This window comes from Mustela putorius, unplaced genomic scaffold (genome assembly GCF_011764305.1).
Source record: "Mustela putorius furo isolate JIRA1106 unplaced genomic scaffold, ASM1176430v1.1 tig00537303_pilon_pilon_pilon, whole genome shotgun sequence".
NCBI lineage: Eukaryota > Metazoa > Chordata > Mammalia > Carnivora > Mustelidae > Mustela > Mustela putorius.
In genome coordinates this window covers 478,206-495,011 of record NW_025422441.1, presented here as the reverse complement: position 1 = coordinate 495,011, position 16,806 = coordinate 478,206, and the positions used below count along the sequence as shown (strand labels likewise).

Sequence of the window (16,806 nt, the reverse complement as noted above, 5' to 3'; positions counted from 1 at the left end):
TTGGGGTCTCATTAGTTAATGAATTAAATAAACCCTTGACACATTGTACTAGTTTTTTTAGGAATGCTGGAACTAATTTCCACAAACTTCGTGGCTTACCATGACAGAACTTCATCCTATGGGTGCTGGAGGCCGCAGATCTGAAGTCAAGGCTTTGGCAGGGCTGGCTCCCGAAGGCTCTGAGGAAGACCCTGTTCCAAGGCCCTCCACGCTTTGGTGGTGCCACCATCCCCACCATCCCCAGGCTTGTGGCCAAGCCACTCCGTCCATACCTCTGCCTCCACATAGGCTTTTCTTCTGTGCCTCAGGTCTCTCTCTTCTCGTATAAGAACACCAGCCACTGGGGTTAGGGCCCGTCTTCCTCCGGGATGATCTCATCCAGAGAACTTTAACTCATTGCATGTGTAACAACCCTGTTTCCACATAAAGTCGTGTCAGAAGCTGCAGAAGTTAGAAAGGGGACGTATCTTTTGCAGGGACATTGTTTGGTCACCGCATACATGTTCATTTAATGTTTGCGTGAGAAATCATGCTTCTTAGTAAAGATATTCTTCCATTTTTAAAAAAGATCTTATTTATTTTAGAGAGAGCGAGAGACAGAGAGCGAGAGCACGAGTGGGAAGCAGAGGGCGAAGCAGGCTGTCCACTGAGCGAGGAGCCCACCCTGCCCAGGGCTTGATCCCACAACCTGAGCTGAAGGCAGACACTTAAAACTGAGCCACCCCAGTGCCCCACACTTCCTTTTCTATTTTTTCTAAGAAACAACAGTTTTGTAGACTCATGCCTGGGAACACGGGAGCTGGCAGATTTGGAGTAGGGGACTGACTGGGCAGCACTAGTGTGGACTGTGTCTGGGTTTGGGGTGGACCAGGAGTAGTGATCACTTGGAGGAAAGTTTTCTTGGCACTCCTGGGGTGCAGTCATCTCAGCTTTGGGGAACTGACTTCACATAGCACAACTAAGGGTAGAGTCCCCCCATTCAGTCCAGGCACCTGTGCCTGGGACAGGAGCCCAGTCAGTACTAGGTCCTTTGATGTGGCAATAGAACAGAGTCCAATAGAACAGAGTGCTATTGAGGAGTGGGAGCTGGCTGGACTTTGTTTCCCGAAAGTGGACAAGAAAGCCCCACCCACCCCCATTCCCAGTCCCAGGGCAGGTGGCCCCGGGCTGCCAGCCATGTCTGTGTCTGAGCTCATGCTGCTATTCTCAGCGTTGCTGCTGTCACTTCTCAGATGCCTTAGCAGCATTTTTATGGGGCCTACACCATCTCCTGGACCAGTTTCCTTAAACATCACGGGTTTAGGCGAGGAGGCTGAATGTACGCAACTGGGAATATTCCAGAAAGTCTGGCCTTGGGAGGGGCTCAAGACCCACTGCCAGGCCCTAGCCAGGACGCCGGGGACAGGGCTGTGAAGCCAGGAAGTTGCATCCCTGTCTGCAAAAAGCCAGCGCGGACCGCGGTCTGCGTTCAGCCGGAGTCCGGAGCCCCGCATCTGTTGCAAGCGGGATAACGGGAACAGGCTGATTCTGGACGCTGAGCTGCAGCCGAAGAGGCCTGGCGGGAGACTCTGGCTTCACCGGGGCCCGGGATAAAGGGCAATGAGCAGGGCCCACTGGGCTGCGCTGGCGGGAGCAGGGATCCCGCGGAGAGGGAGGAGGCTCGTGGGAGGCTCGGGAGGAGCGGAGAGGAGCCGCGCCGGGGGCCCAGCCCCGCGGAGAAGGTTCTGGAGCAGCCCGCGTGCGGGCGCCGGCCCCGGCCAGCGCGGAGTCGCGGACACGAGGCCCCGCGCAGCCTCCGCAGGACGGCCGGGCCGCACGAGCGCCCGGTGCAGCCCCGCGTCCCGGACCGCCAGGAGCGCGGCCGCGGAAGGGAGGAGCCAGCCGGGGGGTGGGGTGGGGGGGGAGCGGGCAGGGGTGCGGGGGAGGGGAGAGGAGCCGAGGTGCGGGGGAGGGGAGAGGAGCTGCCGCGATCGGTGTCCCGCGCCGCCCCCGCCCCCGCCCCCGGCAGGGAGAGAGACGGCGGGACGCGAAGCCTGGGCGCGTCCTGCCCTGCCGCGGGCCGGCCGGTGCGGGGGGACGAGCCTTGCGGTGGGTCTCGCCCGCCCCGCGCGCGCCTCTCGCGGCGACGCTGCGGACCGTCCGCCCTCCGGGACGCCCGGCACGCCGCAGGCGCTCCCCGCTCGGTCCAAGGAACAAGGAGCCCCGACCTCACTTTGCCGCGGGAACGCGAGCGGCGAGGCGAGAGGCGCACCCCGGCCGGCGGCAGGAGTGCTGGGCCGCCCCCCGCTGCCCGGCCCGGGCTCCCGCTCTCAGAGCCGTGTCCCCGCACCGCGCCGCCGTGCGGGCCCCTTCCCTCCGCCCGTGCTGTGAGCCCCCCGGGGCACCAGCGAGCTGATCCCGCGAGCCTCGGCTTCCGTCCGGTGGGAGCAGACGCCCGCCCCGGAGCGGCGGCGGGGACCGGGCGGGGACCGGGCGGGGACCGCGTCGGGCGTGGAGGCGGGGCGCGCGGTCCGGCCCTACAGCTCGGCTGCGGCCGCCGCCAGGGGGCGCTGCTCCGCCGCGGACGCCGGCAGGATGGGCGTGGCCTCCGGGCCCGGACCGCGGCCGGCGGGGCGGGGCGGGGCGGGGCGGGGCGCGCGTGCGCACTGCGCTTCCGCCCCGCAGGGGCTGCTGGGCCGAGCGACGCGCGCGTGCGGCGAGCGGGACCCGGAGCGGCCGCGGCTCCGACGGCGGCGGCGGCCCCGAAGATGTGGCGGCCGGTGAGTTCCCCGCACGGCGCGCCCCGGCGCCCGCTCCCACACGCCCCGTCAGACCCCGTCCGCAACGCGAGGGCCACCCCCGAGCCGCCCGGTCCGGGGCCGCGTCCGGGACCCCAGGGCTGCCGGGGGCGCGCGTCCTCCACGGCGGCCGGCGCCCGCGCTCTTCGCGGTGAGCCCGGGGCCGCGCCGGGGCCGATGGGTTCCACCGGCGGGACGGCCGAAGGAGCGCGCCCCGGGGGTCGCGCCCGGAGCCCGCCCGGTGTCTGCCCTCGGGACGCCCCGCTGACCGCCTGTCGGGCGTCCGCGGGCTGCTCGGTGCGGTGCGGCCGCGGCGGGCCGGGCTCCCGCTCCGGCTCCCGCTCCCGCTCCCGCTCCGGCTCCCGCTCCGGCTCCGGCTCCCGCTCCCGCTCCGACTCCCGCTCCCGCTCCGGCTCCCGCTCCGGCTCCGGCTCCGGCTCCGGCTCCCGCTCCGGCTCCCGCTCCCGCTCCCGCTCCGGCTCCCGCTCCGACTCCCGCTCCCGCTCCGGCTCCCGCTCCGGCTCCCGCTCGTCCTGCGTCGGCCGCGCGGGCTGGGTCTGCGGTTAGGAGGCCGCTCTCCAAGCCCGGGGTCCTTGGGGCTCTCGGGGCTCGGTGGGTGAGCGCCTGCCTTCGGCTCCGCATCGAGCCCCGCGTCGGCTCCCGGCCCAGCGGGGAGCCTGCTGCCCCCGCCCCGCCGCTCTGTCGGTCTGTCCCCGCCCCGCCGCTCTGTCGGTCTGTCACGTTAAACAAACTAAATACACAAAGCAGGTGCCACCCGCTCCGCTCTCCCCGCTCTGGCCCAGGAATCCGCCCTTTTCCTCACGGGGGTTTCGGCTGAAGAGACAGAGGGTTCAACTTCGAGTTCCTACGGGCCGGTGATTTTCCAGGAAGCCCAGCCTGGTAGATGTTAGGTATTAGCAGTTCTTTTTCATTAGATTTAGGGCACGCAGAGCTGTCATACAAGGTCCGGGGCTCGCGCCGTCCCCAGCAACCCTCAGTTTGCTCCCTAGACTTGAGAGTCCCTTGGGGTGTCTCCCTCCCCATCCCATCTTGTTGCATTTTTCCTTCTCTGCCCCCCACAACCCCTCCCCCTGCCTCCAATTCCTCATATCAGGGAGATCATAGGACAGTCGTCTTTCTCCGACTGACTTATTTCGCTCAGCATGATGCGCTCTAGTTCCATCCACGTCCTTGCAAATGGCAAGATTTCATTCCTTTTGACGGCTGCATAGTATTCCATCGTGTATATACACCACATCTTCTCGATCCATTCATCTGCTGTGCATGGACGTCTGGGCTCTTTCCATAGTTGGGCTATTGTGGTAACATTCGGGTGCACGTGCCCCTTCGGATCACTGCATTCATATCTTTACAGTAAATATCCAGTAGTACAATTGCTGGGACGTAGAGTAGCTCAATTTTCAACTTTCCGAGGACCCTCCATGCTGTTTTCCAGAGTGGCTGCACCAGCTCGCATTCCCACCAACAGTGGAGGAGGGTTCCCTTTCTCCGCATCCTCGCCAGCATCTGTCGTTTCCTGTTGATTTTAGCCATTCTGACTGGCGTGAGGTGGCATCTCACCGTGGTTTGGATTTGTATTTCCCTGATGCCGAGTGATGTGGAGCACTTTTTCATGTGTCTGTTGGCCATCTGGATGTCTTCTTTGCAGAAATGTCTGTTCATGTCCTCTGCCCATTTCTTTCTTTCTTTCTTTCTTTTTTTAATAAAGATTTTATTTATTTATTTGACAGAGAGAGAGCGATCACAAGTAGGCAGAGAGACAGGCAGAGAGAGAGGGGGAAGCAGGCTCCCCGCTGAGCAGAGAGCCCGATGTGGCGCTCGATCCCAGGACCTTGAGATCATGACCCGAGCGGAAGGCAGAGGCCTAACCCACTGAGTCACCCAGGCACCCCATTCTGCCCATTTCTTGATGGGATTATTTGTTCTTTGGGTGTTTTAATAAGTTTTTTATAAATTTTGAATATTAGGCCTTTATGTCTTTTGCCAATATCTTCTCCCGTTCTGTCATTGCCTTTTGGTTCTGTTGACTGTTTCCTTTGCTGTGCAAAAGGTTTTGATCCTGATGAAGTCCCACTAGTTCATTTTTGCCCTTGCTTCCCTTGCCTTTGGCGATGTTTCTAGGAAGACGTTGCTGTGGCTGAGGTCAATGAGGTCGCTGCCTGTGTTCTTCTCAAGGATTTTGTTGGATTCTTGTCTCACATTGAGGTCTTTCATCCATTTTGAGTCTATTTTCATGTGTGGTGTAAGGAAATGGTCCAGTTTCATTCTTCTGCATGTGGCTGTCCAGTTTTCCCGAGACCATTTGTTGAAGGGACTGTCTTCCTTCCATTGAATGTTCTTTCCTGCTTTGTGGAAGCCTAGTTGACCATAGAGTTGGGTCCATTTCTGGGCTCTCTGTTCTGTTCCATTTATTGATGTGTCTGTTTTTGTGCCAGGACCATACTGTCTTCATGATGACAGCTTCGAAATGGAGCTTGAAGCCTGGAATTGTGATGCTGCTAGCTTTGTTTTGTTTTCAACATTCCTCTGGCTATTTGGGGTCTTCAGACTCCAAATGGTTCCAGACAAACATTAGGTTCCAGACAGATATTAGGACTGTTGTTCCAGCTCTGTGAAAATGTTGCTGGTATTTGGTACGGATTGCGTGGAGTGTGTAGATTGCTCTAGGTAGCATACACATTAAAACGGTGTTTGTTCCCGTCCGTGAGCATGGAACGTTTTTCCATTTCCTTGTGTCTTCCTCGATTTCTTTCATGACTATTCTATAGCGTTTTGGGTTAATTATTTATTTATTTATTTATTTAAAGATTTTATTTATTCATTTGACAGAGATCACAAGCAGGCAGAGAGGCAGGCAGAGAGAGGGGAGGAAGCAGGCTCCCTGCTGAGCAGACAGCCCGATGCGGGGCTCGATCCCAGGACCTTGGGATCATGACCGGAGCCGAAGGCAGAGGCTTTAACCCACTGAGCCACCCCGGTGCCCCGTGTTTGGGGTTTTTTAAAAGATTTTATTTATTGGGCGCCTGGGTGGCTCAGTGGGTTAAGCCGCTGCCTTCAGCTCAGGTCATGATCTCAGGGTCCTGGGATCGAGTCCCGCATCGGACTCTCCGCTCGGCAGGGAGCCTGCTTCCTCCTCTCTCTGCCTGCCTCTCTGCCTACTTGTGATCTCTGTCTGTCAAATAAATAAATAAAATCTTTAAAAAAAAAAAAGATTTTATTTATTTATTTGACAGATCGCAAGCAGGCAGAGAGGCAGGCAGAGAGAGGGGCAGCCGGCTCCCCGGTGAGCAGAGAGCCCAATGTGGGACTCTGAGATCACGACCTGAGCCGAAGGCAGAGGCCTAACCCCTGCACCACCCCGGCGCCCTTCTGTATTTTTCTGAATACAGATCCTTTGCCTCTTTGGTTAGGTGTATTCCTAGCTATCTTATGGTTTTCGGTGTAATTGTAAATGGAATCAACTCCTTGATTTCTCTTCCTTCTGCCTCATCGCTAGTGCGTACAGTACAGCTGGTTGCTGTGCACTGATTTTATTTATCCTGCAACGCTGCCAAATTCCTGTGTGCGTTCTAGCAGTTCTGGGGTGGAGTCTTTTGGGTTTTCCACGTAAGTACAGGTGCATTTCTATTAATTTTTGTGACTTGCAATGAGCAGCTGCGTCCCACAACAGTGAGGCAGAGGATTCCCCAGGCTCATTTCCTACCTGTGGGAACATTTCTGTGCCTTGGATTCCTCTTCTGCTGGAGTGCAGAGGGCGGCTGACCCGGCCAGGAAGCAGCCTTGGTTCCTGTCACCTCTGTAGTTCTGGGTCGGCCTCAGCGCGAGACGCAGCATGTGCTGCTCAGAGCTGTGGACTGGGTTGTCCGCAGTGACCTTTCATTCCCGGATGTGCTCTGTGTAACCGACAGGGCGGAGGGACGCCCTCGCTCAGCCTGTTGGTGACCTTTGTGATGTCTGTTTGACTCTCACTACTCAGAGCCTTTTTTTCCCTACTTTATAGGCTGCTAGCTGAGTCCCAGGTGAGCAGCACTGCACTCTGTTTGTACAGGCAAGCTGTGCACACACTCGTGTGTTCCCCACGAGAGGCCGGGGGACAGAAGGCCCATTTCATCTCGTCCAGACTGGAAGGCTTTGAGGTGGCGGGTGCAGAGACAAGTGTAAGCTGCCCAAGCCAGGCGGGGCGTGGGGTCGTCCTGGTGAGAAGGCACTGGTCCGTGGGGGAGCAGCCTGGGGACCCACAGCTCTCTCTTGGCCTGTTTGCTGGTGCGCTCTGGTACTTAAGCTCTGGGTGTGATTTGAGTTTCATGCTGGAAATTCCCCTGGACTGGTTTCTGGAAGATCTGACTATAGATTCTGTCCCTTCTTTATAGACACGTGACTTCTTTGGGCTTTGGGGCTGTCATTTGGATGATGGGGCTAGTTTGAGGAAGACTGGCCATCCCAGACTGGAAGGAGCCAGGTACCTGAATGAGCTTGTGGACCCTGGTGGGGGCTCTGGAGTTGTCAGCATGAGGCCTTGTCCTTGGAGTTCTGTGCAGAGCCGGGCTGCTGCCAGGGCTGCTGGCCTGTCTTACACACTGTGGCCTTCTGGTTGCTCACCGAGCATCCAAGGTTGGGCCACGTGGGGTTCTGGATCATCCCATCACCATTTATCTGAATTCAGCCGGCCTTCCTGGGCTTCCTGCTTTCTGTAACAAGCCCTGCACGAGATCCTGGGAGCACAGAGATGGTGGAGAGGTGCGCCCTGCAGTCTGGCAGACACTTGCACCGCTTGCAGAGGTGGGGGGGGGTGAGAGTCGGGCCTGGGGAATTCGGGTTCCGGTGAAGGCCCTTTCAGGCAGGACAGCAGCCTGGGGAATAGCGCTGGGCCTGGTGCTGCGTAGTCTGTCCAGGTTCAACCAGGGGAACCTTTGTTATGGGAGTGTGGGTGAGAGTCCCTCGGCGCTGGGAAGTACCCTGGGGAACCGTGAGACGCAGCGGAGACCTTACCGATGCAGAGGGAGCCGGCACTGGGGCCTGTGGCCGGTTACCTTTCTGGCCTTGCTGCGCGCCCGTGAGGCTTGTGGCAGCTCCGAGCCTTGTGCCTTAGGGTAAAATGATTGAGAAGCAGCGCGCTCCTCTGTGAAAGAACACGAGGACAGCCCTTCCTGCTCGGCCCTCACGGGCACCTGGAGGGTCTGGGGGTCTTGCGACGCTGGGTATAGCCTGCGGCCTTGGGGCAGCTGTGCCCGGGCTCCGGCACGTTCCCTGCCGGCCTCACTGCAGCCTGGGCGCTTGCGGCCTCAGAATCGGGAGCTTTCTGCTCCCCTGCGGTTTGCAGGCTGGCACAGCGCGTGGATCTTTCCTGTCCGGACCTCGTGAAGGCTCACGTCTCAGAATCATCATCATCGGTCAGCTTCGGCCATTTTCCTTCTGGGTCGGGGGCGGTGAGCTTCTGCAGGAGTCCGGGAGCGCACCGGAGCTGCGCGGCCAAGCTCTCCGTCCTTTAGTCGGGCTCCTTCAGTCGCTCCTGCCCGTCTGCCGCGGTCCGTGAAGCACTTCTCCCTGTTCGTAGGGGCCTCTCTCGGAGGTGGGCACGTGCCGGAAATGGTCTCGTCTCTTCTGGACTAAATGCTGTTTTCCTTCTGAAAAAGCAAGGGGAAGCTGGTGGCCTTTTAACATCAGTTGTTCAGTTTGATCTGGCCCGTGTGCGCTTGTGCGCGTTAGGTGGGGCGGGCTTCTGGGCGCGGCGCCGTGGGCAGGAGAGGAAGGGCCTGGGGACCCGCCGGCGGCTTGGCGCAGCGAGCAGGAGGGCCGTGGAGAGCAGCTGCTCCTCGACCCGAGAATGGCCTCAGCGTGCTCATCTGCCTGGCCTGGCGTGCGGGCCGGGCGCCGTGTGGCAGGTTTTGCAAATGCTCACTTGACCCATACCTTGACCCATACCGTACTGTACAGTGGTCCAGGCTTTACAGACCGTGGAAGGGAGGTATCGAGAGGGAAGTAGCCTGCCCTCGCTGGACAGCTGGTGCCAGCAGGAACCTGCATGCCAATTCCAGGCTCAGAAGTCGGCGTTCCTAGACTGCCCCTTCTCAGCCTTGGCTCTCCCTGAGTCTCTAGGCCAGGTCATCCTGGGCACTGTCTGCTCTTGGGCAGGGTCCCTGGTCTCCACACACTCAATGCCAAGAGGACCCCTTTACCCAGGTTGTGACAACCAAGAGTGTCTCTAGACAGTGCCCGGTGTCCTGGGTACGTGGTCGCCCGTGGCGAGTGGCCCTGCCCTGCCCTAGCTGCCTCATCTTCCTAAGGCCACCTTCCTAAGGCGTGGAGAGAAGGCGCTCTCTCTCACACCGCCGGCAGGACTGCAAGCTGGAGTAGCCCTTCGGGAGAACAGAAGGGCGGTTCCTCAGAAAGTTACAGCTCGGGGTGCTTGCGTGGCTCCATCGTTAGGCGTCTGTCTTTGGCTCAGGTCATGGTCCCGGGGTCCTGGGATCGAGCCCTGTGTCGGGCAAACTGCTCCGCGGGCGGCCTGCTTCTCCGTCCCCGGCTCCCTGTGCTTGTGTTCCCTCTCCCTGTCTCTATCAAATAAATAAATAACATCTTCAAAAAAAAAAATTAAAAAGCAGTTAAAAATAGAGCCACCCTATGACCCAGCATTTGCACTACTAGCTGTTTACCCCCAAAATACAAAACCACTCATTCAGAGGGGTACATGCCCCACTTTGTTCACAGCAGCATTATCAACAGTGGCCGAATTGTGGAAGCGGCCCAGGTGCCCTCGAGTGCTCCTGGATGAAGAGGACGTGGTGTGCGCAGTGGAATGTTCTTGAGCCACAGACAGGAATGAGGTCTTGCTACCTGCAGCAGCACGGATGGAGCCGGAGAACAGTGCGAGTGAGCACAGTCAGTCAGGGGCGGGCCGATGCTACACGCGGCTCATCGGTCTCCCAGGTGGGATCTGAGAGACAGATGAGCAAAGGGAAGAACCAAAGAGACAAAGCAGGCCCTGGACTGCTCAGTCTAGAGAATGGAGGTCACCGGAGGGCAGGAGGGTGTCAGGATGGGAAGCAGGGCTGGGGTCACAGAGGGCGAGGGGCGCCAGGTGGTGGTTGAAGTGCTGAGTCACTGTGTCACACACTCACATAGCATGCACGTTGGCTGTGCTGGAGGAAAATAAAAACTTAAAATAGGGCCGCCTGGGTGGCTCGGTTGGTTGACCCTCTGACTTGATTGACCTGGTTGACCTGAGATCAGGTCGTGATCTCAGGGTAGTGAGATCAAGCCCCATGTCAGGCTCTGCACCAGGCATGGATCCTGCTTAAGATTCTCTCCATCTCCCTCTGCCCCTTCCATGCCCTCCCTCTGTCTTCCCCACTCAAAAAAACCAAAAAACAAAAGCAACTTACAAATATCTGACAATAATATAGAAGAGAGGAAGGTTAAAAATAGAACTGACGGCGTACTAAAGTATTTGAAGCTGGGGAAGGTGGTAAAAGCAATGGCCCCTATTAGACTTTGTCAGGTTAGGGAGTCGGTCATAGCATAGCTCAGTCGGTCATAGCATAGCTCAGTCGGTCACAGCATAGCTCAGTCGGTCACAGCATAGCTCAGTCGGTCACAGCATAGCTCAGTTTACTTTTACGGAATTGCAACACTGTAAGTCTATAAAGGAAACAACAGGTCACTGCCTTCCGACTAGGACTCGCATAGCCTAGCAGATGCCTGTTGACTTAGATCGTAAGAACATTTAAATACAGGGACAAGGGGGCGCCTGGGTGGCTCAGTGGGTAAAGCTTCTGGCTTCGGCTCAGGTCATGATCTCAGGGTCCTGGGATCGAGCCCCGCATCGGGCTCTCTGCTCAGCGGGGAGCCTGCTTCCCCCCCTTCTCTCTGCCTGCCTCTCTGCCTACTTGTGATCTTTCTGTTACATAAAGAAATAAGAAATCTTTAAAAAAAAAATTTTCAGGGACAGGCATACAGAATGGATGCATGTAGCTAACTGTGCAGATGCTGCTGCCTGCAACCACACGCTGTGTCTTGCTATAGTTGTTCCTATTTCTATTTGAAACCACATATTTTGGGGGCACCTGGGAGGCTGAGTGTTTAGGCATCTGCCTTCTGCTCAAGTCATGATCCCAGGGTCCCAGAATCGAGCCCCACATCGGGCTCCCTGTTCAGCAGGAAGCCTGCTTCTCCCTCTCCCACTCCCCCTGCTGATGTTCCCTTTCTTGCTGTTTCTCTCTGTCAAATAAAGTCTTTATATATATATATATATATTACATATATATATTATATCGGACCATTTGAAAGTAAGTTGCGGACGTTTTGATTCAACCTCTAAACATTTCAACATGCATCCCCTAACAAGGCCATTCTCGCACAGCGTCATCTCACCTGGGGTGGGAACAGGAACCCCCCACGCTTGCTGCATTCTGACTAGAGTGTTGGCCCCGGACTGTGTTCATAAGAGCCTTCCTGCCGCCTGAGGTGTGCCTGGGCTCTTGTCTCTCTAGCCTCCCAGGTGACAATTTTTTTCCTGTGATTGTGTTTTAACTTCTTGTTATAAAAAATTGCAAACATTGGGGCACCTGGGCGGGTGGCTCAGTGGTTGTCTGATTGCTTTTTTTGAGAGAGTGAGTGAGCACGAGCAGGGGGAGAGGCTGAGGGAGAGGGAGAAGCAGGTTCTCCGCTGAGCAGGGAGCCCAATGTGGGACTCGATCCCAGGACCCTGAGACCATGACCTGCCCTGAAGGTAGTAAGCATTCAATTCTTTTTTTTTTTTTTTTTTAAGATTTTATTTATTTATTTGACAGGCAGAGAGGAGGAAGCAGGCTCCCCGCTGAGCAGGGAGCCTGATGCGGGGCTCGATCCCAGGACCCTGAGATCATGACCTGAGCCGAAGGCAGTGGCTTAACCCACTGAGCCACCCAGGCACCCCAAGCATTCAATTCTTGATTTTGGCTCAGGTCATGATCTCAGGGTCCTGGGATCGAGTCCCCGGCACGGTCCTCGCTCAGCGGGGAGCCTGCTTGTCGCCTCTCCCTCTGCTTGCTCGCTCTCTCTCTCTCAAGTAAATCTTTGTAAAAATTTGCAAGTATTTATAGAAGCATAGAATTGATAAGTGACTGTGCCCAGCACCAGTGTTCCCAACTCATGGATCCCGATGACTTTCTGAAGAGGCCAGGCCGTTGAGAGGGTCCTCGAACCCTGGATCCACTCAGCAGACGTGCTCAGGGTCACGGGCCGTGAGGGCAGCGCTCCGGTTCTTACTCAGTGGGCTTGCCGTCCTCCTGAGAAGAGCACAAGCACAGCCACGCTCTCACAGGCCGGAGGGCCAGGCCGGGGTGGGAGGGCGTCCCGGCGCTCCCAGGCTCTCCGGCACCAGCCTGGGGCCATCTTGCCAGGTCCCCACGCTTGCCCCGAATCCGCTCGGCACCACCCAGCCTCACCCTCCTCCCGGGCTGACCTCCCAGCACAGTGCCCACTCCCTGCAGGAGAATGCCAGGGCCCCTCAGGGTGCCCTGCCTGGCTCCGGCTCACTTGGCTGCCCGCTCTTTGTGGGCACAGCCCGCCCGCCACCTATGAGCTGCCACCACGCTTCCCAGCCGCATAGGCCTCTCCTCCCCAGAAATGCCCTGTGCTCTCCTGGCTTCAGGCCCCCCTGAGTCCACGTTCTCTGTGTAGGGGACCCTCTCTGGTGCTCACGTGGGAGTCCCGCTTGCTGCCAGATGGCAGGACCCTCCCTCCTTGGTGCCCGTGCGGTCCCTGTGTCTCGCTGGCTTTGTCTGCGTCCGCAGCCCCTGGCTGGATGGGGGCATCTCCGGCAGGGTCTGTGGGAGGGGAACGTGCGGCGGAAGAGCGGGCTCGGGAGGAGTCGGGGGGCCGGGGCTGTAGGCCCGGAGAAGAGCAGGCAGGGCGGACGGAGCCTGGACGGAGGCATCTGAGGGAGGGCGTGGTGCACACGAGGCTTTCCCTCCAGCGCACGTGCTTGTGGCCACAGACCCCCGTAGGGCAGGCCATCACTGATGTTCGGAGCGGCTGTCACCGGGTGTCTGTGGTCACAGATGCCCATCCTCTGGGCTTCTGCCGCGGAGCCTGCACAGAGCCGCGTGCCCAGGGCCTAGCAGGTCACAGGCCAGAGGGCAGCGGGGGGCTGCCACCCCGGCCTGCTCTCTTGCCCGGAAGCCTCCGGCTCTGCCTGTGGTGCCTTTGTCGCCTCTGTGGGTTTCCTTGAGGATCTGCGCTCACTGTGTGTGGCCTCGCCGAGCAGAGCTTTTCTGTCAGCCTGTGTTCTCCTCTTGGGACAATAGGTCATGGACCTTTTCCTTTGACTTTTGTGTTGTTTTGCAGTCCTTGAAATTGCCTTCAGGGCTGTGTGCTTTGGCCAGAAAATGATTGGAAAGCCAGTCCTTTATTTGGTTCAGGGTTCATGGTAATAATGCTAACATCTGTGCCGTGGGTCATTACTATACATAACCTTTTTTTCTCTATAAAGGGATTTGCGGTTGGCAATTTGTGGTTCAAGACCTCATAAGACCCCATAATTCAAATAAGATTGGGAGACCAAGGTTGTCTGAAAGCGTAGGAGGGCCGTGATGCTTCCGTGGTTGCTGAAACAGATCAGCACGCTGAGCGGTCCCCGTGGTCCTTGTGGCCGGCTGTGGCGCGTCTTCCGCTTGGCCTTCCCTGCCCTCTGCCGTGTCTCTGCCGCTGGGGTTCTAGCAGGTGTTTCCAGAGCAGCCACCGGCACAGGGTCCATTTACTGCTTCTGCCCCCTGCCGCGACATCTTTCTGATTGTGTAATTAAACATTACACATCTTTGGAAATTCAGAATGACTTCCTGGGGCTACTGGTCAGTGGGCTGAGAAGCAGGACAGTCAGCCAGAGGTCCCAGGGCCACCCGGAGAGGGTCCGAGGCAGGAGCAGAAGGGACCCGTGGAGGTGGGCTGGTTCTAGTGATCTGTCGTGGTGCCTCGAGGCAGAGGCTCCTGGTGCGGACAGTATAGCCTTGCCTGCTCTCGTCATGCCCGGATCTCGGCCGCGCTCCCCAGAGGTGGGATTGTCCTTGCATTCCTGAAGCGAACGCGTGGGCCTGGCCCTGAGCACAGGCCCTGCAAGTGCTGACCTACATTGGTGTGACGTACTGGGGCCTTGGGAGGTGCCGCTTGCCCCTCAGCTCAGGGCCGGGGTGACCCTGTGCCGTTTGTTCCCCTTGCAGTCCCAGCTCTGCCGCTTCCACTCCGCCCTGCTGCAGAGCAGCCGGGACCCCTGGCTGGCCCCTGCTGCCCTTTCCAGGAGAAACCTCCGGGTCCTGCCTGCAAGGTGGTGAGTTCCCCGCAGCCCTGGGTGCCCTCTATGGCCCGTGCCCCTTGCCAGGCAGGATGGAAGACCTCCCTTGTGGGGCCCGAGGCTGGACTTCTCTGTGCTTCTGCTGGCATGACAGATGCGTCTGCTCCTCCATGTGGTGGCCTGGAGTCGCCAGCCCCTGCCCCCGCCAGGGACTGACACTCCTGGGGCGGGACTCTGCCGGCAGCAGCGTGAGCACACGGCGGCGGCTAGAGCTGTGTGTTCTGGGAAGACAGTCGCTGGCTCAGAGTGTGCAGGAGGCCCGGCTGCCGTGGCTAGGGCCAAAACAAGCTGCAGAAGCAGCGAGAACTGGCGGCAGGAGGGTTCCAGGCCTGAGGCCAGGGGCAGGACAGCGTGGGAGGGAGGCAGGAGGCATCAGGAGGCCGGACTCGGGCCTGGCGGGCTGCAGCGAGTCACCTGAGCCTGCACTCGCTGCCTGGTGGCCTCGGCACAGACGTGTGACTCGATGCCGGGCTCCTGTCAGGCTCTCCCCTCCATCCCCGTCGCCCTCGCATCTGGCCCGGCTCTGCCGTCCTGGCACTTGGCAGTTCACTTGGGCGGCCTCAGGGCAATGGTGGCAGGCTCTCAGCTCTGCCTGTGAGCTGCTTTCCTGCTCACGGGCCCTTGGAGCCTGGCGTCCAGGGAGTCTGCAGGGCTTGGGCTAGGTGATTGGGAACATGCTGGTGAGCACACGGGCCTCTGGACCCCGTGTCGCCTGCAGGGGCTTACGGTACAGCTGCGGCTCCCCAGGGTGGGCCGGACCCCAGTCATGAGGGCCCCGCGGGCCGTGGGGAGCAGAGGCCGGCAGAGCCCTGGCCCGGAGGCCGGACAGGAAGTAACCTGCACCACACGCCTCTGTCTCCCTCCAGGTCCCGCAGACCCCAGCCCCTGTGGAGGAAGGTGCTCTCTGCCACGGTGCTGGGGGTCCCCCTGCTCCTTGGGGCCCGCTACCTCACAGCAGAGCCTCAGGAGAAGAGAAGGATGAGACTCGTAGCGGACGGTGTAGGGCGCTTCGGCAGGTAGGGGGGTGGGGGCATGGGACATCTTTCTCCCCCAGCCAGTCCTGTCCTGAGATGTGTGGAGCCTGGGCTAGAGCTGGGAGGGGCTGCAGGGTTTGGCTGGAGTCTTCCAAGCTGCCTTCCAGACCCTGCAGTGCTGCCGCAGGGACGTGGTGCTGACGAGCCGTGTACCCGGGATGCGGCCTCTTCCAGACCCTGCGGATCAGCCTTGGAGGGCAGAGAGCTGGTCCGGCTCCTGCCAGCTGCTGGGCAGACGGGCGGCTGCCTCCTCCTCCTCTTCCCCTTCCTCTTTTTTCTCCCCTCCACTGCCCCAAGGAGAGTGGGCATCCGGAGGGCACGGGGACTCGGGCGGGAGGGCTGCCAGCCCTCCTCCACTCCCCGTGGACTAGAGACGGACAGTGTCTGGTCATTACTCTCAAGGGTGCCTTCCACTGAAGGCCCTTCTCAGACTCCCTCGTCTACCAGTGCTAGATTCCTGGGGTAGGGCTGATCTTCCCATCGGAGCCCCTCGGACAGACGTTTCTGCTGTTGCTCAGACCCGGGAATTCCTACAGCCGGGAAGGCCTGGCTTTGAGTGAAAACTCAGTCTAAGCCAAACCCACCACTGGGCTGGGCTGGGCTGAGCTCGCCCACTGCTGGCCTGGGAGGCGGCTCGCATGCAGCCTTGCTCCAGGCGGCTGCGGGGTTGGGGCCTGCGGCTCTGAGCACCTGCAGCCCCTCGACCCTGGTCCATCTCTCAGGGGACTCTTAGGCCTTACTAAGGCCTTTGGGCACTTAGCCAGAAACTTGGCTGAGATTTGTGCTAATGGAGACCATGACCGTCCACAGGTGACCGTCGCACAGGTCCTAGTGCTGGGAGAATGCGGAAGAAGCCCGGCCTGGTCATGAGTCCCGAGCCCCCCCTTCCCGTTCTCATCCCGTCTATCCTGGGTGCTCATAGCTGTGCGCTCAGGCACAGGAGTGGTGTGGACACAGGCTGTCTATAGTGTAGACCAGGAGCCGAGACTGCCCTGCTGGCAGTGCTGAGTAAGGAAGCTAGATGGGAGCCTGTCCTCTCCCTCCCGGACCAGCCCGGGAGCCCAGCTGCCCCGCCACCTGCTCGGTTTGGGGCCAGTGGTCTGGGGCGGGGGCGGGATGGCTGCAGGGCCCTGTGCCTTGGGGGTGCTAAAGGCAGCCTCTGCCGACAGGTCTCTGAGGATAGGCCTGCAGATCTCCCTGGACTACTGGTGGTGCACGAACGTCGTCCTGCGAGGCGTGGAAGAGGTTGGTCCGGCCCCCGGCCCGGGGGGGGGGGGGGCGCAAGGCCCACTGTGGGGAGGTTGGTCCCGCCCCCAGCCATGGGCGGGGCAAGGCTCACGCTGGGGGAGGAGGGGGACAGGGACACGCTAGAGGAAGGAGGGTGAGGCGGCGCCCGCCTGCCCCCATCTCTTCCCTCCATGCCTGTGGTCAGAACAGCCCGGGGTACTTGGACGTGATGTCAGCGTGTCACCAGCGGGCAGCTGACGCCCTGGTCGCCGGGGCCATCAGCAATGGGGGCCTCTATGTGAAGCTGGGCCAGGGGCTGTGCTCCTTCAACCACCTGCTGCCCCCGGAGTACATCAGGACTCTGCGTGTGCTGGAGGACCGGGCCCTCACGCGTGGCTTCCAGGAGGTGAGCCCTGCTCTT

The 16,806-nt window shown here is 59.5% G+C and overlaps 1 protein-coding gene across 7 annotated transcripts in view; it reads left to right on the top strand.

The window, feature by feature from the left end:
* The first annotated feature begins 2,659 nt into the window (after positions 1–2,659).
* Positions 2,660–16,806, top strand: part of ADCK5 (aarF domain containing kinase 5) — a 16,328-nt gene continuing 2,181 nt past the window's right edge. Inside the window, exons 1-6 of one of the 7 annotated variants that reach the window (XM_045074147.1) lie at positions 2,702–2,759; positions 9,507–9,668; positions 13,994–14,097; positions 14,991–15,140; positions 16,328–16,403; positions 16,591–16,791. In XM_045074147.1, coding sequence (XP_044930082.1) covers positions 2,748–2,759; positions 9,507–9,668; positions 13,994–14,097; positions 14,991–15,140; positions 16,328–16,403; positions 16,591–16,791 — 705 coding nt within the window. In that variant the 5' untranslated portion in view covers positions 2,702–2,747. Of the gene's footprint in view, positions 2,760–9,506; positions 9,669–13,993; positions 14,101–14,990; positions 15,141–15,968; positions 16,167–16,327; positions 16,404–16,590; positions 16,792–16,806 lie in introns of those variants that run through there. The other 6 variants (XM_045074146.1, XM_045074148.1, XM_045074150.1 and 3 more) reach the window with 6 other exon arrangements.